This window comes from Oreochromis niloticus, linkage group LG10, assembly GCF_001858045.2.
Source record: "Oreochromis niloticus isolate F11D_XX linkage group LG10, O_niloticus_UMD_NMBU, whole genome shotgun sequence".
NCBI lineage: Eukaryota > Metazoa > Chordata > Actinopteri > Cichliformes > Cichlidae > Oreochromis > Oreochromis niloticus.
Genome location: NC_031975.2, coordinates 29037522 through 29062067, shown reverse-complemented (window position 1 = coordinate 29062067; position 24546 = coordinate 29037522). Strand labels below are relative to the sequence as shown.

At 39.0% G+C, this 24546-nt stretch overlaps 1 protein-coding gene across 1 annotated transcript in view; it reads left to right on the top strand.

The window, feature by feature from the left end:
- The first annotated feature begins 1430 nt into the window (after positions 1 to 1430).
- LOC100711140 (polypeptide N-acetylgalactosaminyltransferase 10) overlaps positions 1431 to 24546 on the top strand; it is a 92156-nt gene continuing 69040 nt past the window's right edge. The window contains exon 1 of the mRNA XM_003453950.5: positions 1431 to 1680. Within this exon, the coding sequence (XP_003453998.1) occupies positions 1537 to 1680 (144 nt within the window). The 5' untranslated portion in view covers positions 1431 to 1536. The remainder of the gene's footprint in view (positions 1681 to 24546) is intronic.

Sequence of the window (24546 nt, the reverse complement as noted above, 5' to 3'; positions counted from 1 at the left end):
TATAGCCACTCCAGTGATATAGAATAAAAAAAAAAATCCTTCACTACTGTCAGTACTGGTCTTTAGTTTCCATTTTCTTTGAAGAACATCCTAACATGAGTCTTAAAGGCTGTGCTCCCCTTTTAGTGTGACTTTCCAGTGTATTTGCTGGGTGAATTCAGCAGGCTGGACATAAGAGGGTCACTGTGAGAAAAAGAAGCTGCTGCGTTTATCAAAAAGAAGAATTGAAATGGCTGTTAATGTTTTATTTTTTGTTTTATGTTTTATTGCATACCTAATTATTAAAACACAGTCAAACATGAGCAACTGGGGTTTCCCACCAAGCAGTGGTTAATAAAGTGTAGCATGTTTTAGAGATGAGCAGGAAACCACTGGAAAATCGCTAATTAGACTTTCAAAACAAAAGCATCAATCCAGTCAATAAGAATTAAGCTAATTGTTTACTGCTCTGCTACATTCAGATCTACTGTATGGAAAATACCTACTGACTCCGATTGCTGTACTTCTGTTAACCTTGATGACCAATTAAATATAATACTCATAAACTTAAAAATGAAATACAAAGAAAATATTTCTACATATCTCATTAAAAATGCAGCGATTCATAAAGATTGCAGAGTCTGGACGAAATGTCAGAAGAAAGCTTAGTCGATTGGGGCATTCAGAAATGCAAGGTGGAACATTTTCTGTGTGACTTCCTGCTGTGTAATTCTACACCGCACACAGAGAGTGTTCACACTGTGCAATTTGGTGGATTTTTTTTTCAACACCAGTCAAGCCCCTATTTTTCAGCTTGCAGGAACAATTGTCCAAAAGAAGAAAAAAAAAAAGTCCAAAAAATAAATAAAAAGATGAAACTTTTGAGGCAGTAAACGTTTCCTCAAGCTGCTCTAGCATCTATGTTTTTCCACTAAAAAGTATGACTTTTGTAGAGAAAAATAACATTTGTGCTCAAGCTTGAATGACTCCTGACATAAATATTCATTAAATGTCAGGTCATATTCACATCTACTGCTTACAAACTAAAGATGTGATTTGGCTTCAATGTCAGATATAAAATGCCTGTGTCCACGTTTCACACAGGAAACTACAAAAGCACAAGAACCCGTCTACATGACCGTTTTCAGATCCCAGAATGTGACCTTTAATGTAGTGCTGTGAGTGCATCTTTGAGAGATGGAATGAACTGGAAAGAGAAATATAGCATTCTGACGCTGAACTCTTGAAAGTGGTTTGACTTTCAAGACAGAGTATAATAAAAGAGAAGGGATTCATTTAACACAGGCTTCAAATACCACCATTCGTCGCTCTTTGAAAGTTAGCTTTTGTCGTTCGACCAAAGTGAAAGCGTTTCGTAAGTCGTGGGCTTTTATTTTGAAACTCTTACCCGGATGTCCCGGCTGGTGGGGTATTAGAGTTAGCTTAAAAGCAGCTCGCTCCTCGAGTCAGAGCGAAAGTTGTCTCCGCTTGGAAAAGTGGTTAGACGGGACCCTGCTGTTCGCACTGCCGTTACCTCGCGCGCTTTCTCCCGCAGAGATGAGGCGGAAGGAGAAGAGGCTGCTGCAGTTCGCCGGGCTGCTCATAGCGGCTTTGTTATTCCTCCCTAACGTCGGGTTGTGGTCTTTGTACAGGGACCGAGTGTTTGACAACTCTCTTAACACAGTGGATGCACCGATACAGGTAAGAGAAGCTCGGCTTTAACGCTCCCCGTGTCACGCAAGGGTGCTGGGACTTCAAAAGCAGTCTTAAAAAACATACATGCATCGTGTTTCCTCACACTGTGTCCGCTAGTTCTCGGTTTAAAAGACAAGCAGAGAGACGGTATAGCTTCGGTTCATTCTCGTTGAGACTTGGACATCTGAAACAAAGACCACACTCTCATACAGGAGACTTTTAAACTACAGAAAACACATACGAATTCACTTCAAGTAAGGAAAATCTGTAATGCAATCTTCCATATATGTTGAAAAATCAGGATCAGATTCAGGATAATGAAGTGAGACGTGAAATTGCCCAACACAGTGTAGCACAGTGTTGCTTAAGGTAGCCGTCATTTACTCAAAAGAGTAAGACGTGCGGTAGAATTTGAAGAGGAGTGAGATTACAAAGCAACCCTATCCTTACTTTAAAGCCTTGTAAAGTGTGGACAGAGTGTAATTTCAGTGGGCTGGTTGAGAACGGGAAATCTGGAACAGAGAAAATGTTCATATAGGCGACTTTAAAAGTGGGCAATATGAAAAACAAACTCCTAGAAAACTATTGAGAATATCCATAAGACACATTCTTTTGCCACTATCTAAAAAAAAAAAACAGAGTAAAGAATCCCAGGTGTTCCCAGGTTCAGCACCATGGAGAGCGTACAAGCGTTGCTCAGGTTCAGCACCATGGACAGAGCCAAGGCACCTAAAAGATCGCAAGACAAAGTTTGTTGGGTGACAGGACGATTTCAGCACTATTGCTTTATTTCAACACGTAAAACAATGAGATGTGCAACAGCCTGGCATTCAAAGTTAATCATCTTCACTGTGTGGTTATTGATTTCTTCTGTGCTTAGCTTGGTTTAGTGTAGTGGAACAGAGTTTTCTTTATGATGAACAAATGTAGATGCTTTCATTGTGGGATTATACGTGCTTCAGCATGAGCTTCCTGGCAGTCAGATTTGAATCCCTCATCACTGATTAATATTAAGAGGAACTGATTTGTTGGATTGTCATATGAAGAACAATAAGGAGCATCTACCAGATCGTAAAATTATATTTATGACTATTCTTTTTGAGTGGCAGTATGAAAGTGCTTTGTCTTTTAAAACCATGATGATCCTGGTTGGTGTAGTGTCTGTACTGTACTCTATTTAAAAGAAAACAACATGGCATGCATTATTATTATTTTAAGGCTTCGACACCTGAGAGGCTGTGTACAAAAAATAAAATAATAGGGGTGTGTGGCTGGCGTGAGGCATCTGCTTGCCCTTTCAGGCACTTCCATTACAATTCAGCATTGTTGTAAAGTTATAAACATGGAGGATGTTGTAAATTTAAAAACTGTTTTTCACTCCTACTTGGCATTGAGGTGCCTTTATTTGACAATCGTATGTAGAAGGCATGTATTGAGTGAAGAGCACAGCAACACTGGCTTCCTGCCCGTCAGTCATTGGCAAACGCTTCGATGCGCCTCACCTCTAATAAGAGACAAGACGAATGTTTATGCAGCAAGCTTCCAGTAGTGTCAAGGAGGTTCTCTTTTTCTTTCCTGTGAATTATAAAATGACAACAGAGGAAGGCTGCTAATGCTCATACTGCTGACAGGCTTTTGGAATTTAAAATCAGTCCATTGACATTTTGGCTTTTCTCTTGGTTGGTAGTCCTTTAAGTGAGAAGAAGTGACTGTCATTAAAAAAAAAGCTTCAATGTTGCAAATTCGTTTAAAACTTTTTCATTGTATTTGGACTCAACATATCCAGCATCTCTCTACATAATACGTTCACAAAACCATTCATTCCTTCTGCATGTGTGAGAAGAAAAGCCACATGTTCAGCATCAAATTCATACTGATTTCAAAATCCCCTGAGTGATGAAGATATGGCAGCTCAGTTTCTCTAAGGGATTAAACGGCACTCAAAACCATGAAGTAAACATTACCACATAAGCATGCTTTATGTGTAGATTTGTGGATTGCCAGCCTGCGTTAATGTTTTTTATGTTTTTGCATTCAGTCATCAGTGTAAGGTTCCCAATCTCGGCTCTCCTGTTATTGATGCTTGCATTGATTTCTCTGTTCCATTCCCACTGTTGCAGCGGAGTAGATGAGAGCCAGTGATTAGAATTGATCATCAACTGCCTGACGTATTCAGTTCCCTTTTACTGAACAGAGAAATCTACCTCTTTGGCTGTAGCCGGTGCCAATTATAAAAATTTGAAGTTCATATAGTGGCTTTAAAACTGAGCAAGTTCCCTTTCACATTAAAACCACTTGTTTACTGTCTGGCTCTAAGAATGATTTGGCCTGTCTGAATATTTTCCCCTTCATAACAACTCTGACTGGTGCAAATTTTTAACTCATCCACCTGGATGCTGCAGTGCGGGCTGTGGCTCATTTTACCAACAGCCGTCCCGGTACAATAGAATGGTAAATGGCCTGTATTTGTATAGCGCTTTCTAGTCCCTAAGGACCCCAAAGCGCTTTACACAACCTGTCATCCACCCATTCACACACTGGTGATGGCAAGCTACATTGTAGCCACAGCCACCCTGGGGCGCACTGACAGAGGCGAGGCTGCCGGACACTGGCGCCACCGGGCCCTCTGACCACCACCAGTAGGCAACGGGTGAAGTGTCTTGCCCAAGGACACAACGACCGAGACTGTCCAAGCCGGGGCTCGAACCGGCAACCTTCCGATTACAAGGCAAACTCCCAACTCTTGAGCCATGATCGCCCCTTGGTGTGTATGTGTGAGTTTGGTGATGGAGTTCTTATTATGTATGAATTATTAACTTTTTTTATGAATTATTTGTCCATTTTTAATATGTTTTTTGGACAACAGATGGAAATTAGCCTTCGGCTATAATCTGGTATGTTTACATTCATGCAATTTCTTTTTTTACATGTATGCACTGTCCCAAATAAATTAAATAAATTAAACACATTAGTGAATAAACTGGATATTACTGCCACGTCTGTGCTGTTGGTACCTGTTGAAGCCTTTTAATGGACTTATCTGTCTAATATTATAGTCAAAGAAATCTGAGCTTAAGTCTTACTCAGTGAAAATTTAGTCTTAGTAGATGCAGCATGACTTTTGTCTTCACAAAGCTAACATTTCAGGGGCAAAAATGCTGATTCAAAACTAGGGGGTGATGTCACAGTGGCTCAGTCCATTTTATATACAGTAGTGTCTATGACAAAAAGGCTTCCCATCTATTTTTCAATTTAACAGCTAAACAGTAGGGAAATATTAGTGACAGTGAAGATTAAAATAATAATAATGATACAATTTATAACTCTGAATTTTAGACATTAAAGTTGTACATTTATGAAAAGAGTTACTTAAGAAAGAAAAACTGAGTTTTTATATTTTTCATCCAAGGATCCACACACTGAACTCATTAAGCGGTCACTGGGAGGTTACTGAGTAAAAGCTGTTTTTACCAAGTGCCAGACCTCTAATTCAATAAGGAGAGATCACTTGGAAGAATTGAACATTATTTATCGAGATAGAGGAATTAATGTATTTGGCGATTAGACTCCAATGACCCATGTTGGAAGAGTGAAAGCAGCCCTGAATGCAGGATACCATGGAGGTGGATAATAATAATTCACTGAAATTATCAAAGACAACAAAAAGCACTACAGGACAATGGCAGGATATCCAGAATGAAGGTAATCAGGATACTAACAAACCCTAAAAAACAGAATGGGAACACAAGGAAAATAGCAGAGAGCACAGGAAAGCAAACAGGTGATAGCAAACAGGTGATAGCTACAAGGGGAGAGGAAAGAACCTTTCGTGCTTCTACACATAATGGCAATACAAAATGAAACCTATTAAGATCACACTTTCGGTACACAAATATCAATACTGTACTTTCTTAATCATGTTTTGCATAAAAAAAGGAGAAAAAATGGTTAAAAAAATGTGTTAAGTAGAAATCAAACAAATGCTCGAGGTAAAACTTAGGACATCTAATGAAAACATATGCAACTAAGTAAGCAACAAGTTAATGGGGAATATTTGTGCATTAATATAGTGTGTTTCCAATTTTTATGTAATTTAGATATATGAATCTCTTTGTGGTGGTGTTTGGCAAAATGTATTTCCTTTGTAAAAAAGCTGAAGTAAGTTTTCTTGATGCAAAACAAATTTCATTTCATATCATGCTGAGAGAACATCTAACATCAGAACACTAATGCTTTCTGATTTACTCACTTGTGCTGTGTTCATGTCATGTGGGATTGAAGTTAGAGATGGAAAAGCTTGTCATTTGCCACTAAGATGAGTTTACAACATCAGGAAACTTAAGAGGCTTGTGCAGTTGTGGATTTGGTAGTGTGAATGTTAAACAACACTCTGAGTACGCAGAGAGCCACATAAAGTTTTAATTTTGCATTTAATTCCCTTGATCAGGGATTTTAGTTAATGTGAGGTGTCTAATTGTTTTTCTTTTTATGCATTTGATATATTGGAGCTAGCAGAAAAATCTGAGTCATCGAACACGCTCGCTGTTGTGAATTAGGAAGCCAGTTTACTCCCACTTGACATAAAGTGCCATTATTTCAGTATCATGTGTACTGAAAGGCATGCACTGAGTGAAAAGGAGGGAGACAAACAGGTTAGGCTGCCAGCACATCATTAGCCAATGCTAACATTTATCTTATTTTAACCTCTAATGGCACAGAAACTCCTTTACACTGTTGGAAACCGGCTGCAGACATTCATCTTGTCTTCTGTTTGTTTCTTGTAAACTTTTAATAGCTAAAGACAAATGGAACAAAAAACAAATAAGGGCAAAAGGAAGGAACAATATGTGTGTCCGTGCTCGGCGTCTGAGTGCTCCCTGTGGGCTGTTATGGCTTCACTGAAGTAGATAAAAATCAATACTCTAATCCCATTCAGGCTTTTCCCACATAAGTCTTGTTAGAGACGTTTGTAGCTGATATTTTCTTCCCCTTGTTGGTTTCTGTCTGCTTCACTTGTAGACAACACATCGCTTAAACCATCAGAATGAGATCAGAGTGTATTCAATACAAACAGGGTGAGCCACAGTCTCATTCATAACCAATCTGTCCTACTGATGTATTAGATATAACAGAATATAAATGAACAACATTCACATTTATTGTTTTTTTTAGATGGATTTACCCAGGGAGCAGGACAAGAAGGCTTTTCTGCTGCTATGTCCTCATTTGCATTCATTTGCACTTTTTCATATCCACATCACTGCGATTAGCCCTTGGGCACTTTAGCGTGTGCAATTTAAACTTTGCATTTCTGCTTGACCCTCAGTCATGAAACCATAAAGAGTAACAAAATATCATTTGGGAATTCTCAAACCACTCCCAGGACCTCAGACTCATCTCCACAATTTATGTGTAGATTCAGTCACATTTGATTTACACTGAACAGAAAATTACTGACATGCTTACTCTGTGTGATAAAATTGGGTCCTGTTGTGGCTTCCTTCTTCCCATATTTTTATCTCTTAGTCAGTTTTTAACCTCTCAAACACTAGCTTATTATTCGAAATTTCCACTTGAAAATATCCCAGAATTTTGTCAATAACAACTGAAAGTAAAAATGTAAGGTCAAAAATGGACAACCTTGGGCTCTGTTGCTGAAAGACACTTGGGCAAGCCGAGGCACACTGATGTGATTTAACCTAAAAATTCTCAACACTGTGAAAACACTGTGAAAACTCTGAAAACATTTTTTTGCGATAAGTTGTTTTTTATTCCCTCTAGATTTGGTTCTCATTGCAGTAATATGTAGCCTGTTTGGGCAATTTGCCATGCTTTGTACTTGACATGCTTTGCCGCTTGTCACAGAGGTGTATTCATACCAATCACGGTCTGTACCCAGAACAAGGGTCTTTTTTTATTATCTTTATTTGCTAGTTCAGTAGTGAAAAGTGGGCAGGAAAGAGGGGAAGAGAGAGCGGGAGAGGGCATGTAGCAAAGGCCTGCTACAGTTCAGCCATGTAACATGTGGTCACCTGCTTGACCAGTGACCTAAACTGACACCTGAGAACCTGAGTGGTTTTCAAAGAGAATGAGGCAAACTCTCCAAACTGGGATGTAAGCAATATGTTTAAATGCAATATGAATGCTGTGTGAATGAATGCTCTGAACCGTCAGCCCTACTTTCACCGAGCGCTGAATGAGACTAATCACTTAACACGACTGAAAGCTTTGGCTGCACCTGTTGTTCCGCACTTCAGTACTTTGTCTATGGTTTGTTGCTTAGTGTTGAATTTCCATTTTATTACTATACTGAAAAAGTTTTATTCTGAAAAGAAACAAAAAATCCACTGTTTGATTTAAAAACAAAATGGCCTTGACATAACTGTACTCACCAGTGTGGCTAAATGCCTTTCAGCAGCACAGTGACAGCTCTTTCTATTAAACCAATTGATTTGCTCCTCTTAACCATACCGAGCATTGATCGCTGTAGTAAAGGAAGGAACAACCTGTCTCTGTGTTCTCTGCTCAAAAAAGAGAACCCAGCATGACTGTGGCCCTGCAAATCAGGCTAAGTCGATGCTTTCGATGGGGCAGATAGAGAGCATGTGGGATTAGGGAAGCCAGTGCAAGTCACATCTGTTTCTTTAGTTAGAGGCAGCAAAGCTGAAAGGCAACAAGCAAAGCAAAGTTACTCATCTGTAGTCCGAGTTCTGCTGACAGAGGGATATATGGGGTGGAACGGAGGACTGCAGGGCTGCCACTGCAGCTGATGGTTATCTAACATTGAACTTCATTACCAAAGACAAAGAAGTTGAGTTTGTTGTGGCCTTTATAACTGAACCTGAGCTCAGTCATTACTGCAGATGTGCTGTGCATCCATGAAAACATTTCTTTTCTTTATCAGTTCAACACTTTACATATTTCAGGAAAGTTGATGCATGTGTCATTCCTTATTTATTGCTGAATTATTGCTTGTTTCCTCTGTTACGTGAAACATCACAGTTTCCAGTTTGTAGTGAGAACAGGGAGTTACGGTCTCACCTCAGTGATTATTTAAGCTTTAGTGTAGTGAAAATCCTTCAGTTGTAGTTGAACATTCATTTGTTTTCTCACCTGGAGGTAAACCTGCTCTCCATTTTAGTGGACTTCTAAAGCTTAGCACTGGTCTGTGCTCGGGGGCTGATATTGGGCCTTTCTGCCAGCTTTGCCTCTGGCTATAGACGCGACAGGAAGCTGCTCTTTGAGCTTGCAGCACCAGAAATCCTGTGCGGTGACCATTAAGTACTGCTTCTCTGCTGCTTTCCTCTCCCTCAGGCATTTTAATAAGGAGCTTATATGAACAGCTGATGTGAATTTACACAACAACCAGTGAAGGCTGCCATCCCAGCATTGCCATATCCCAGCATATTATGCAGGGTGTGTTGTGGTATTTTTCTTGTATATTTTGAAAAACTAAAGAGTTTTAAAATAACCCAAGCCAATGGAAATAAATACAGTTTAGTTCATCCTGTTAAAAATAACAAACAACATTAAATTATCTTTTATTCTCTTTACCTTATATCATCCTGAGATGATGTTTGTTGTGATTTGGATTTCTATAAATAAAACTGAATTGATTACTCATTGAATTACTTTCAACCACTGTTTTTTAAAGTAGGCGTTAGCATTGCCATCCCACAACAACAAGGTCGAGGGTTTGAATCCAGAGCGGGCTAGTGGATTCCTTTTTGTGTATAGTTTATACATTCTTTCTGTGCCTGTATGGGTTCTCTATAGCAGGGCTCGCAAAATCGCTAGCCCGACATCCCGGGGCTAGCGATATCTCCGGTCGGGCGACCAAAATCTATCTCAGCCCCGCCCGTCGGGCTATATGATATAGAGAGCCCTGTATAATTATGTCTCATGTTAGGCCTCAGTTACACAGCCCTAGATGGCCTGCAGGTAATCTCTGATTGCTAGGGAAAAATGTGTCTAATCCTTGGTGAGTGATTGGTGGCTGTCCCTGAGTGGAACTGGTTACAAAAAGGGTGCTAGATCAAAAATGTTGTTGTGACGTTGTCGCTAGCAGATTGTCAAAGTCACCTGTGGTTTGCATTGAATTTGGTGAAACTTGAAAAAGTGTGATGCAAACTGAGAAGAGAACATTTACCTTCAGAGTAATAGTGGTACCTTTTTGGTTCTAGTAGTAAGCCACCACTTTTACTTTGAAGGTGAACAGACTCCATTTGAGTTGCACTCTTCAGTTTCACTAGCATTTAGCAAGTAGTTGGTGATTGGTTGCAATGTTAGGCCTCAGTTACACAGGCGTAGATGGCCTGCTGGTAATCTCTGGTTGCTAGGGAAAAATGTGTCTAATCCTTGGTGAGTGATTGGTGGCTGTCCCTGGTAGATATGGACCGATCCGATATTACGTATTGGTATTGGTCCGATACTGACCTAAATTACTGGATCGGATATCGGCGAGAAATAAAAAATGTAATCCGATCCATTAAATATTAAAAAAAACACCTCACAAAACTTGCGACATGGCGTAACTCGGCTCATAACCGTAGCACGTCGGAGCAGTATGCATCACGTGATTGAGCGGCTGTGTGTATTTGTAGCCTCGCTACAAAACCAGCATTTCATCTCCGAGGAAGTTATCCCAGAGAGAAGTAAAGCAAGTGTGTAAGTTCATCTCTGAATGTTTATAAAGCATTCCCACGTTAAGCTTAACAACCGATATATGGAGCGAGTGCCTCTTCTCCCTCACCTTCCTGCTCCTACTTCAATCGTAAAACTGCTTAATGATCAGCTGATCGGCTTTTCTGTCGCGAGTCCGTCTCTCTTCTTTGTTTTTGGTCCACTTTGCACCAGAAAGAGGAAACCAGCGGCTGAACAACAGCAGCACGTTTAAGCTTGATAAGCTGTTGTTAGAATTTAATTAATATTACTTTCTAGACCAGGATCCTTTTCTACGCAGCTGACGGCTGGTAACTGTGCAGGGGCGGATCTAGCAAAGTTTAGCCAGGGGGGCCGATAGGGCATTAACAGGGAAAAGGGGGCACAAAGACATACTTTTCTTTCTTATTCTCATTTAAAATGTCTAGCTTTTAATAAATAATTGTCTGAATCTTACACTCAAAGTTTTAATCTGATGTAAAATGTATAGAAGTCCATTACTGTATATAGTAACTGTTAAGTCTAATATACCCTAGTAAGCTATAGTACTTTTTCCTTTGGGAAAGTACCATCTGTGCAGTCTGCAATTCTGTTGAAGAAAGATGTTGAATCTATTTAATTATTCTTGAAAAATAATTTATTTCTGTGCATTTTTTTTCACACTGCATCAAATTAAAGTTGATTACATCGATTAAGCATCATGAGGTGGAGGGTGGGGGGGTGGTTCTCTATTTTTTTTTTGCTGGGAGTTTGCAACCCTATTAATTAGGTTGCTTAATATTTCTGCTAAGTACTCTTTAAAATACCAGAATAGGGAGGATGAAGTAGGTTTAAGTTTATTAGATTGATCAGTATTGCTGAACTATGAAATATTTTGGGTGCAGTGTATTTTTTACATACAGGTATAACAGCTTTAGTGTTGTTGTTTATTTAAACTTGAGTATGAACTTATACAAAATGCAGCAAGATATTAAAAAAAAACAGTTTTATTGATTAAAAAACACACTATATCGGATTCATATCGGTATCGGCAGATATCCAAATTTATGATATCGGTATCGGACATAAAAAAGTGGTATCGTGCCATCTCTAGTCCCTTGGTGGAACTGGTTACAAAAAGGGTGCTAGATCAAAAATGTTGTTGTGACGTTGTCGCTAGCAGATTGTCAAAGTCACCTGTGGTTTGCATTGAATTTGGTGAAAATTGAAAAAGTGTGATGCAAACTGGGAAGAGAACATTTACCTTCAGAGTAATAGTGGTACCTTTTTGGTTCTAGTAGTAAGCCACCACTTTTACTTTGAAGGTGAACAGACTCCATTTGAGTTGCACTCTTCAGTTTCACTAGCATTTAGCAAGTAGTTGGTGATTGGTAGCAGTGAAGTTATTGTCCATACAAACTTGTATCAACTGACGCAATCTGATAGTAACCAAATCAATAACAAGCGACATTTTGGTGCATTACCATATTACCTCTTTGCAGTCAGTTTCATCTAGTGACAGCAAGGAACCTCCCACGACAACTCGCCAGCCAGTTAGGCAATGAGAACATTTTTTTTCACCAACAGTTGGTTACCAGTGAGTAACTGACTTGTGTGACTGGATCTTTAGCAATTGATTTCACAGCCACTGTTCATAAACTCTAGCACCCCGTCATAACCAGTTGTGGAATATTAATTTTTCCCTGGCGTCTGGTGTTTACCAGGTTCATAGGTTAACTAGTGGTTTTAAATTGGTTGTAGGTATAAATGTGAGTGTGAATGACTGTATGTTTCTATGTGTTAGCGTTGGTTTCAGCTCTGCTACCCTGCAGCCCTGAAAGGGCCAAACGGCTAAGAAAAAATGACAAGAATGCAAACCACCAGACTGAAGTCCCTTTAATACAATAGAAGCTCAGTTAGAGTGACTTGTCTAGCTCAGTTCAGTGGATGGCAGCTGCTGTAATGCATCTTGGTTTGTTTAGATTTTTACTGATTCTGAAGTCAAAGAGCCAAAAAAAACCTGCAGCGTTGATTTGGCCCAGAGTTCCATGTGCTTACAGCAGAGTGGAAGCAAGCACTGGAACAAGCAAATGCCTTTTAGCAGTAGTGTATGCATAAAATATATTACCTTGTTCAGTAGTATTAAGAGCAGTTTAAAATCAGATATCCCAAATGTTTACCAGCTGGATCTGCCAGCAGCTTACATTAACATCCTTTAAGCTGTGTGGGGAAAACACTGCATTCAGCTCTTTGGTGTTATCAGAACTGTTTTAAACTGTTTCTTAATGATGACTATGGAAGTTCTTTTTCTGTGTACAAATATCCATCTGACTTTGTATCTTAGTTTGAATCTCCTAGTGTGTCCTTTTTTCTCTTCTTTGTTGCATTGTAATATGAAACATGAGCCGATACAAACTCTACACACTGAAATAAGACAAGTAGTAGACAATACAGGAAGACCCCTGTGGTGGTTGAAAATTTAATTCTACAAGGAGTCTGTTGGTTTAAGGCATTCTAACAGCCTACAGTATGTCCATTTAGCCACGATAATATTTGTGAGATCAGGCTAACTGTTCTTTGCAAACAAAACCACTGACTGAAGCACTTTTTGAAAGAGTAAAGTAAGTCCCTGCCAATTTTTCCATGTTACTTTTGGGAAAAACAAACCTTTGTCTACATTCCACATATCTTCATCTTTGATTTCTCTCTGATTTGACCAAAGAAGGGAGCAAGAGCCTTTATCTGGTCTTCATGTTGCTTTGTGGGAGCAGCAGGCGGTCCAAAAAAATTCTGTAAGACCAGTGTTTGTGCCGTAATCCATCAATATCTGAGCAGAAAGTCTGAAACCACAGGAAGCAGAGAACTCCATGAGTCCTGGCCTCTCTGTGGTCCTCTGCCTGCTCTCTCCATCTCAGCAGGACTTTGGATAATGACTCCTTTTGGGAGATAATGGACTGTGCCGTGGCCTTGCTGAGCTCCTCTGCAAGGGGAGTTTGGAGTGCCTCGCTGCAGGGACCACTGTTGGGAGGTCCTCTGCCTCAAGCTCATGTCTAGCTCAGATGAGACAGAGAGCAGAAGCCTAGAGGGATTTGTATGTGAGTCACAATGAGGTTAATCAGCCAGAAGCATAGTCTAGATCTTTTGCAACTTACCTGAAATAGCAGAGTACGATTTTGTAACTGTGGCTCTCATGACTCAAGTAACATAACAGTATTACTCAGTGGATACCTGAAGTGTTGCTAAAAGTGTTGTTTAAAGGCTGTGAGTTTTGTAGAGTGTGTTAGCTGGCAAAGAAAAAAAAAAAAGCACAAAAATACTTTATACACAGAATCATGACCCATTAACTACTTCTGATTGTACAATTGTATGATTGTTAGGTGGAAATGGATTTTGAAGTGAACAGAGAAGTTGCGCTTTCTTAGAAGATGGAAAAAGGGATTTTGACCCTCTAGCTCAGATCAACTTGTCTGTCAAGTGGCTAAATATGGTGGAGGAGAAGAAGAGGGTAAAGCAAAACAGGAAAAGCAGGTAATTGTATCACATGAGGGGAGTATTGACCTCGCAGAATGAATTGCCAGCACTGTTCTTATCAGATGCACTGCTCAGCTGGTAATACTTTCTTTTTCTTCATGCCAGACAAAAGCAGTCCAATAGCATTTATCTGTCTTTCATTGTTCCCACTGACTCTTTGTTTAGAACAGATCAGAAAGTGGTAGAAAATCAGCAAACCATCTGTTTTCAAGTTGGGGAAGAGAAAATTTTTTGAGCAAGTCCAACAGCCTCTGGTACTGATGGTGATCTTGAGCCATCATCTTGTGAAAAAGGAAGCATAAAGCTTATAATAAAACTAGGAACCACTTTTGATATTTATAATCTTTATTACTAGAGGGACATGAAAATATCTGAAAGTCTGAATATAGCCTGAAGTTTGTGTCACTGGAGGAGGCCATTTTTCCCCGAACTCAAAGGTTTAACCCCAGTTAAACATAGAAGTGTTCACACGATTGTACTAAAGTCTTTCTGACTCGTATTTTTCTTTCTTTCTTTTTTTAACTTTTCCACAAAAACTGAAAATGGTAACAATATGAACAATATGAATTGCCCTTTGGGAGGAAGTCGGTTATATTTTTTGGATAAATAGCAACTATAGCATCAAAACACTCATCTCGCACCTAATATTTGCTGCTTACAAAGTATTTTGTTTGTGGCTAGACATTATTCAAGTTTATAATTTCTTAATATTCCACAAAACTGTATGCATTTGTGACAGAGAACAAAGATGGAGGAAGCTGGTTCTGAGTCATTCAAACACACAGCCACAGAGTTAAATGTCTCTGATGGTGAAGTCAGACAAAAACTCACTTCCCTTCCATTTCTATGTTTAGCGGGGCTGGACATATCCGCTTGGAGTTGTATATTGATTTGCCTCCTTCCTGTGCTTTTTGTGCAGCTGGGTTTGATCACAGAGCTCTCCAGTGTCTAGCCAGAGGTAGGAAGGTGAGACTGAGGTCTCGCTCAGGAACTGCTTGGTTATGTTCTTGTTTTATGTAATAACAAAATAACCAGCTGCAGTAAGACCCTAAAGCTATACTTTTTGATACTGGTTTCTCCTAAACATAGAAGTCATTATGTTGTCTTTTACAACTTAGATGTATTATATGTATGTTTGCCTTGCTAACCAATTTAAACAATAAAGCACAACACATATCTCCAAAACTAAGGAACGCTATCATGAAGTATGAAATATATTTCAGAATGCTTGTTCAGGACTAATACATCCACTATGGGAACCAGACTGTGAATATTTAAGGGTAAATAATTTAAAATAGGTGGCTGTTAGGCTTTGGAAGACTTACCTCCAGTAAACTAGACTATGTTTCTCTTGACTGAATGCCTATCATCTGTTAACTTCTGGTACTGTCACCATATATCTGGGCTAAGTCTTCATGTTCTGTGTGCTGATCATTGTTGACTAATATATAACTTAAATTAAAAAAAGTAAAATCATTATCAGATTATATGGATTAGTTTTGAGTTTGCATCTCAACACTTTTATTCATTTATTCCCGCTCAGGCTGACCTTCCAATATTTAACCAAGCTCACAGCTTTCAATACCAAAAATCTTACCCTTTCCTGCAGATTCGGTTTCAGTAGACAGGTTCTTTATGTTCTTACACAGATCTCTGTAGTGATGTAGTGTGTCTGTCTGACTAACACAATGATTAGTTATCATCCTACAACACTGGCCAGCAGTAGTGATTCCAAGGATAGCAGTGGTGATGATGGTGAGCTTCTGCCCTGGACATCCAACTTTAGGTCCATTTATTTTCACCACAAATTAATATTTAAAGCAAACTTGGAAAGATGAGAGAAACAGTTAACAGCCAGAGAAGCAGTTTTCAATCAAATTAGGGAATGAAATTAACTTAAATGGGTAATAAAATCTGCCAGCTGCAGCTACGATTTCAAAATGTGTTGTTTGTTCTGAAAAGCTGTCCGATATAATCTGTTGGAAATTATTTATCTGGAGTTCAGGGAGATATTGCCAATTCTTAACAAGGTCTAACTGCTAAGCTCTTAAAAAGACAACAGAAACAGTGGTTTTAAGATAGTGGTGTTGATACTGGATTTTTTTTTTTTTTTTATTACTCTTAAGGGTAGGAGTATAACCCAGTTGTGGGGGGGGTGTTATACTTCCTGGACAGTTCACCAGTCTTTTGGCTAACACATAGACACAGACAGCAAACCTGTGTTTGTGTTCAAACCTATGGTGAGTTTAGAATCACTAGTAATTCCGGCCCCTATGTATGTCTTTGGACTGTGTCAGGAAGCCAGAGAACCCACGCAGACACAGGGAGAACATGGAAACTCCACAAAGAGAGACTCTAGTAACGCATCTGGACTGTCACTGTCAAGATGTCACATGTTCTGCAAAGACTCACCTTAAGCATGCTTTCTGAAGGTGCTTTATATTCTTCTGATGAAGTTGTGCTGCACAGGGCTGGAACATTTCTCCAGAGAAATACGTGACAGAACAAAATGCCACTGATGCTCTGAAGTGAGGTCGCAAGTACTTACTAAACTTTCTATTAAAACACAGTGAAAAACTTTGCGAATCAAAAGGTCTGGCACAAGAGATTTGAATGTCAAGGTTCATTTTATTATTTTTTTTATCAGCTATAATGGTTGTTGCTCTGAATGCTGTCTTCCTCGAGAGCACCCGGGTAGGTCTCATCTGAATAAATTTCACTGGTGTTGTTTGTATTACTGTCAGTATGCCAGTTTCTATATCAGTACGTATTCTGGGCTGTTATGTTGTATGACTGCAGAGGAGAGAGTAAAACTAATGTCAGCACTGTTTCTTGGCAAAAATGGACATGAAATCAAAACATTGTACCAATTTTGCATTTTCATTTTTTAAAGGGCAAATACAAAGCACCCTGTTGTTTACGTTATAATGTGATATTGGCTCTCTCACCAGAACGCTGTCAAGAAAACCAGAACGGCTTGACTGTACGGAGTCTTGTGTTGTACGCGTGATGGTTAGTTTAAATAAATCCTGATTTAAAAACATATAAAAAGTATGTATACTATGACTGTTTCAATTTAGTTTCTCTCTCCTTGAGTGGAAATTTGCTTCTGTTGGGTGTCATGTTGGTCATTTGGGAGAAAAAAAAAGAAAAATCCATATACATTTATGTATATTTATGTCATAGGGCACATCAGCCCATTAGTAATGGTGAACTCAAACATGAGACCCAAAGAGACTGGATTATCAGTTTAAAAAGAGGATTCTGAGGTCACTCTGGGTAGCTGGTCTGACTCTGGAAGAAAGGAGAGAGCTATTAGTCCAAGAAGTCCAAACAGGGAGATTCTACAAGGAAAGTCCAGTTGGTGAGTGAGAGTTTGTACCAAAGGAGATTACCTGAGCGAGAAGCCACTGGCTTGTTTTTCCACACGTTAGCATAGAATAGAATACAATAACCCTTTAATTGTCCCACAAGGGGAAATTTGCTTATAACGGCAGCAAAAAGACATATACAAACAGAACAGAACACAGGATATAGAACAGAAGCACACAAAATGTTTACATATTTACATCATGGACAATAGTTACCAAAACAGTACTGTACAGTTATTAAAATTAAAGTAGAGATAAGTGGCAAACCCAGGTTGTAGTGTCCAAACAGAGGAGGATACTGAAAGATGGTAAATGGTAAATGGCCTGTATTTATATAGCGCTTTTCTAGTCCCTAAGGACCCCAAAGCGCTTTACATATCCAGTCATTCACCCATTCACACACACATTCACACACTGGTGATGGCAAGCTACGTTGTAGCCACAGCCACCCTGGGGCGCACTGACAGAGGCGAGATGTTTAAATAGTAAGAATATTTAGAATAGCTTGAAAAGTACAGATTGTGCATTAGTATATATAAACTAAGAAAAGTAATGCGCAGGTTATAACAGCAGTAGTTGTTCAGAGTGCATTAGAGGGTCAGCATAATCCATGTTTCAGCCACAGGAGCTCACACGAGAAATAGAGGAAGTACGGTGTACATTTTAGGACATCGTCAGGTCTCAGGAAAAAAGTTGTCAGGTATCAGACTCACATGGAAAAATGTCAAAGACACAGGCGTTAACGCAGGCAGTTAGAACGTTCACAGAGAAATATAAAGCTCAGCTCCTCCTGGACTCAGGCAGAAACTGCACAATGATAACAAACCAGTGCAGGACTATGAGAGTTTTTTTTTTTTTTTTTTACATAAAGCAACCAGTGATGAGAAAAGGTTGGGACATGTCTAAAGTTGTTCTGCTGCATCCATCAAATGGACTTTGTTCTAAGGAGCTGGCAGGTTAAAGGCAGTTTCCTTTCTGGTTTGAGTTGAACTGTTGTGTTCTGACATGCACCCCCACTGGGTAATGTCTAAATAAGTGCAAGGCTGCACTGCATGTGTGGAAATGACTTAACTGTGTTTAGGAAGCATACAGCATAGTGCTGTATGTAAGCGATAAATGATGAACCGAGCATTGCAGTAGGTGAAATGGTTTTCTTTCTTCCCCTCGCTTGACTAAAATGCGAATTTTAGTCTAAAAAGAACAGTTCTTTTTACTTAGCTATGTGTTAGTGCTATGGTTAATCCAATGGTCAATCCTGCACCTTGAATAATTATGTGGTAGAAAGTGCAGAAAAGTATTTGTGCCAGTGTGAGACCTCATCTTTGTGATAATAGCCATCAGAAACAGTAGCAGCAGCACACACAGCAGGGAGGCAGCGAAAACTCAGAGAAGAATAAAGACAGCTGTGTTTACTGTTTTTCTTTTTGAACAGAGCTACTTATAGTTGCTTGTATGAGATGGCTACAGTCGATGCGTTTGATACTACAAAATACAGGTGCCCAGCAGTGTTGAATCACTCTGTTATTTCAAATTCAACCCCACCCGCCTTGTCAGTTGAACTGAATCTTTTTCAACTGTTGGCGTGGGCAAGCAAAGGTCAGAAATCCCTGTGGGTTGTGTTTAGTTACTTAGCAGCAGGTGAGGCGCTGTGAGACACAAGAGGGTTGTTGGTTGGGTTTACTTGAATCTTTAGAAAACGGCTACATGTCTGATTTCGGTGGATTGTGACTGGATGTTGTGTTGTAATAAATATAAGGATAAAAAAAATGTAATTTAGGGTTGAGTAGAGCTCAGAAACTGGTTGGTTTTGGTGAAGAAGGGTTTAATTGTGTAATTGTCAATAAAAATATTCATGATACAACAAGTATTTTTACCCTATTCTATCAGAATATTATATATAATTATAAATTGTGACTTAATTGTTTTTAATTGAATTTTAATTGTAAAGATTAATGTACTTTGCTATTGTAGAATGATACAACATATATATAATTGTAGCATGTTGCATTTGTTGTACAACCTTCAGCTGTAATTGTTTGGCAAAGAGGATCCAAATGTGAGTCTCGCTGGTAGCATTAACAAATCACTTTTATTAAGGCTGATTTCAGAAAAAAGGCAATAAAATCCAAAAACCAACGGAGAAAATCGGGGCTTACACACATACTGAAGGCTAATCATAGGAATCAGGGAAATGCTGGGAAAACAAGATACACGTGACACTAATTAAGGATGAAGAAAAAGTAAAACTAAATGCACAACACTGGAGATGGAAAGCTAGAAAATAAATCAGCAAGTAACTCAACAGGGACACATCTAACACAGAGATGGACACTTGACAACAAGAAACAAGAAGACTCTAAGGAGGCTAACGTAATAAACAGTGTTGGTCAAGTTACTTGAAAAAAGTAATCAGTTACTAATTACTTCCCCCCAAAAGTAATCCCGTTACTTTACTGATTACTTGTTTTCAAAAGTAATTAATTACTTAGTTACTTTTTAAAAACACGATTTGCAACCTGAATAGGTGATAAAGCGATAGATCTTTCAGCCCAATTCTACTTTTTCTGCATAATTCATCATACAAAATGTAATCAAATGGAAATGTCTCTTTTTAAAACTTGTTTTATTAGTTTTAATCTTTTAACTTTATGCATCAAGCAAAAATTTTATTATATGCAACATTCTCTGACTGGAAGAAATTTGTTTAACATTTAAACCTATTTTCTGCACATTCCAGCACATAAAATAAAATATTTTTTTGTGTTTACACTCACTCTTTCAAATAGATGCAAGTAAAACACAGCAGAAAATAAATAAAATCAAAGACTAGCGGTCCTGTTGCTCTATTTTCACCTGTAAAGCAGGACTGGGGTAGGCGGAGGTTTACCCTGGTGCAGGTGTGCTGCAGCGGTCAGTGGAAGAATCCGCAAGTTTCTCTGTGAATTTCACATTACAGTCGTAGCGCATTCGGTGCTTGCTTGGAAGTTTAGGGGTTTTTTCACTGTAAAAAGAAGTTTTCTTCCCACGCACAACGGACACTAATGTTTTTGTCACTTTTTATGGATTCAAACTCAAAATAAGGTCAGTACTTCCACGCTTTAAACGCTGCATGCTACACTCTGTCCGCACTCGATATATTATGATCTGCAGACAGCTGTTGTCACGAACGTCGCACTCGCTTACGTCACTGTCATGAGACATTCTTGCAAAAAATCACGGTTTTAGTAACGCAGTAACGCAGCTTTCCTACGGGAAAGTAACGGTAATCTAATTACCGTTTTTGCAATGGTAATCCCTTACATTACTCGTTACTTGAAAAAAGTAATCAGATTACAGTAACGCGTTACAAGTAACGCGTTACTGCCCATCTCTGGTAATAAATACCAGAACATCAGTGAACTGAAAAAAACCCCTAAACAACAGAACTCAGAATGTAAAAATAACTACAATGAATCTCCAACAGTAGTCAAAACCAAAACAGGAAGGAGGAAAGTTGAAGTAGCAGATTCAGAGAGTTGACTCAGCCACGGGACAGTGCAGACGAGCAGTTCAAGGTGTCAACCAGGGGGACAGGAAGAGGAGGGGATCGACCTATATGAAGGGCAGAGTAGAGGGACAGTTCAAGGGCGTCGACCTGGGGGCAAAGTAGGGCGACAGAATTTCTCAGGATGCTGCACTGGCATAGGTCAGTGGCAGTGGCAGGGACCCTCCGGATGTTTAACAGCCAAAGTGACAAAGCAGATAGGCCGATGATGATAAAGTTGGAGATCTTAAGGCAGCTTGGTCGGAGGCTCTCGGCACTCAGGCTTGGATGACATTGGATGCCCCAGACTGAATGGGATAGCAGCAGTCCAGTGTTACCGACAAAGGATAGAAGAGTCCATGAAAGCAACACGGTACCCTCTGGCTCAAGCAAATGGGGACCCTTGAATGACTTACTTTTTGAAACACCAACTCAGAAAATTCAGATTTAATAGGTGGCTTTATACTCTACTGCTGCCTGCCTTTTCTTATTTTGGTTCCTGCATTTGGGTCCTTTTCTCTGAAGTGTTAGAATTTATCCATCATGAATATGTTTTGTATAGTAGCTTTAAACCTTACTAAAAGAGGTTTCATGAAAGCACATGATTTCTTTCTACCAGTATACACCCACCAACTGTATCACTACATATATCGCCTCTTGATGGCATGATAGAATCTAAACAGTAATGGTTCCCCTTTTCTCTGACCTGTAATGTTCAGTAGCTGCACGGTCCCTTTGCCAGATATACAGCAGACAGTAGGAAGAAAAAGAGTGGACTAAGCTGTCACGATGCGTGGTGCCGAGAGAACCCAAAAGCAAGATGCAGAAACAACAGGACTTTATTTAGGTTAATACAGAAAGTTAAAATGAGGATATATTAACAGATTGTGACAAAGCAAAGACTGCAAACACTATGAGAACTGATGGCTAACAGGCGAGGAATAAGATGCAGGTGGAAGTAATTAAACAGGTGAAAACAATCAAGAAATCAAGGACAGACAGGAAGTAAAACTGACATGAAATTTCCCCTTGTGGGACTAATAAAGGTATATCTATCAATCAATCAATCAATCAATCAATCAATCAAATGGTATTTAAAGTAAAGCTGCAAAAACCAAAAAAAATAAAAAATGCACAACACAGGAAAAAGAAGACGTCACAGTCACAGACACTGACAGAAATAAACTCAAGACAACAGAATTCAAAACTCTAACACTAAAAATATTTAAACAAGAATAAAAACTCACTAATATAAAACAAGAATTAGAAGTGAACCGGTATAACAAGAACTGAAGCTTAATATACTAGGATTAAAATGAATGCAGGAAAGCAGGAACTTAACAAACATCAAAACTGAAACATGAAATCAACAGTAAAACCAATTAGAGATCAAAACTTATTAACAGACAGTTCCAAAATATGATTGTGACCTTGTCATTAGTAGGTTACATGCATATTACCACAGGCCAGAGAAAAAAAAAATCCCTACAAACTATCAGGGGAAATTTATTTTAATGCAGTTGACTTCTAACGGTACATTATTTTCACTTTCTGGCTCGTCTCCAGCAACTCAACCAAGAATATTCGGTACTCATTGCAGTCTGCTATTTGCAGCTGGGTGGGTGCATCATCATCATCATCATCATCATCATCATCATCATCATCATCATCATCATTTACAGAATGATGGTGATTTCCAACTGAACCATATTCAATTGAAATGAAATAAATTGAAATGTATGCACCTTTATTGTGGGAAGGCAATGGATATTCCACTAGAAAGCTGGGTTAATGTGGTGTCCAGTTCCATTTCCTGCATAATGGTGTTGAGTGATTACGACAGCTTTTCTGGGATTTAAATTCCCTCGGCTGTTTGTTCTTTGCGTGGTCCTCTGCATCTGCTTCTGGAGTGTGCGAGTGCAGGTGTGAGAAAACGGTAGATATGGGAAGGGATGGAACTAGAAGAAATAGATTTTCTTTTTTTTTTTTCCTTTTTAAATTCCTTTCTGTCTTTTTGCTTATCTCAATCAGCTTCTCACCCACATCTTGTCTCTTATTTTGTATGTGTTTATGTGGTGTGCCTGGGCTGAGGCTGAGAAAAACAGCATAACACCTAAGCAAAGTCACACCAAGATTCTCGCAGAGACTCAGATTACAAAAGTTTCTCATTCTCCTTGTCTTGTTTTTCAAGGTCTTGTTAGAGCAGAAAGCCCCAGTGGAATATCACGCCGACGTGTGCTGAAATTTTAATCAAAAGGAAATGGGGCAGCGCAGTGTCGCTTCCTTTCAGTGGGAAACACACAGATGGACTCTAACTGCATGTCAGGTCCTGGCACGACACACCAGGAGGAAATATGAACCAAAAAGGAGGAATGAGGATGGAATTTGAGACAATTAGAAAAGTTAAAGTGAGGTTTTAAAGTGTGCTCCAACATTAACTTCAGCTGGAAGGTGGCGATGGTGTCTTTAATGGTGTCTTTAATTCAATAATCTCATTGCACAAACAATCAGGTTTTTCAACAGTGAATCCACCAGACTCTGCCAGATTCAGCTATGACTAAGAGCATCTTCATTAGCGTCATGATTTGGACCTATATTTTCATCACAAGTATAAAATTTAAGAGAGAATACAGTTCACTGGGAACTATCGTGCTTCAAATATTTACTCTGCCTCAAATAATGCTTGAAGGACGTTGTGGTAGACTTTTAAGATGCCAGCTTTATATTGCAGTGTTTAACAGTAGCTCCAGTAGTTTTCTTTGGTTTTGCATGTTTCTCTTTAGCTCATAATTCTTCAATTTGTCTGTATTATTGGTGGTTTGCCGGATTCTGGCTTTAGCAGCATGTTGCACTTTGCCTGCAACTTGCAGTTCTATTTGCATTCACACTTAAATCTCAGCTATACATTCATTGAATGCTTAATTAGGAATTGCAGATGGGTTGGTCACATCTCATAATGTGCAGTCTGATATAACATTGCTGCAAACCACACCCTCAATAAAAAAGACTAAGGAAACAGTTATTAATGGATATTAATAAAAAATGAATACCTCTCTGACAGTGTCACTAAAAACCATAGTTTATTATCATTGTAAAAGCATATGAAATGGCTGAGCTGTTGCATTAAATTGAAGCTTTTCACTCATTTAATTTTATAATTGAAAAGTTCGGCTGTCAAGTCTGTACACAAATAAAGGAATTGGTAACCTTGCAGTCGATATTTAGTCTCGTGGATCTAATGTATAAGACCCCTTCTTGTGTATTTCACAGTATTTTCACTCCCACTCATAATTCCTTTAATTTCTTGAGAAAAAGTTGAGATTAGTCACTCGTCATTAGTGTATAAACTCTGATAAAATGACGAGTTGGAAGAGACAGACACCTCTCACTAATGCCATAACCTTATGCGACTAGCTCAGCTGCCAACGGACACCTTGTGGGTGAATGACTCATGCGACCAGCTTTGAGAAAACAGCCCTAATTGATGCTCGAGGAAAGAGAACAGTTGAAAACAGTTAACTTGAAAACCTTCCCTGAGGTTTTTCCACCTGTCATCACCACAAGTTGGAGAACTTCAGTGACAGTCAATGATAAATAAACAGCTTTTATGCAGTGCTTTTCTAGTCTAATCGTCCACTCAATGTTCATAACACTACAAGCCATATTTAGATGGAAATTCATACACTCAATTCATACAATATTGCATTGAGGGCAGTCTTTAGCTTTCAGTACCTTGGCCAAGGACACTTTGATATGCAAGCTGTAGAAGCCAGGACTCAAACCACTGGCCTTTCAATTAGTAAACGA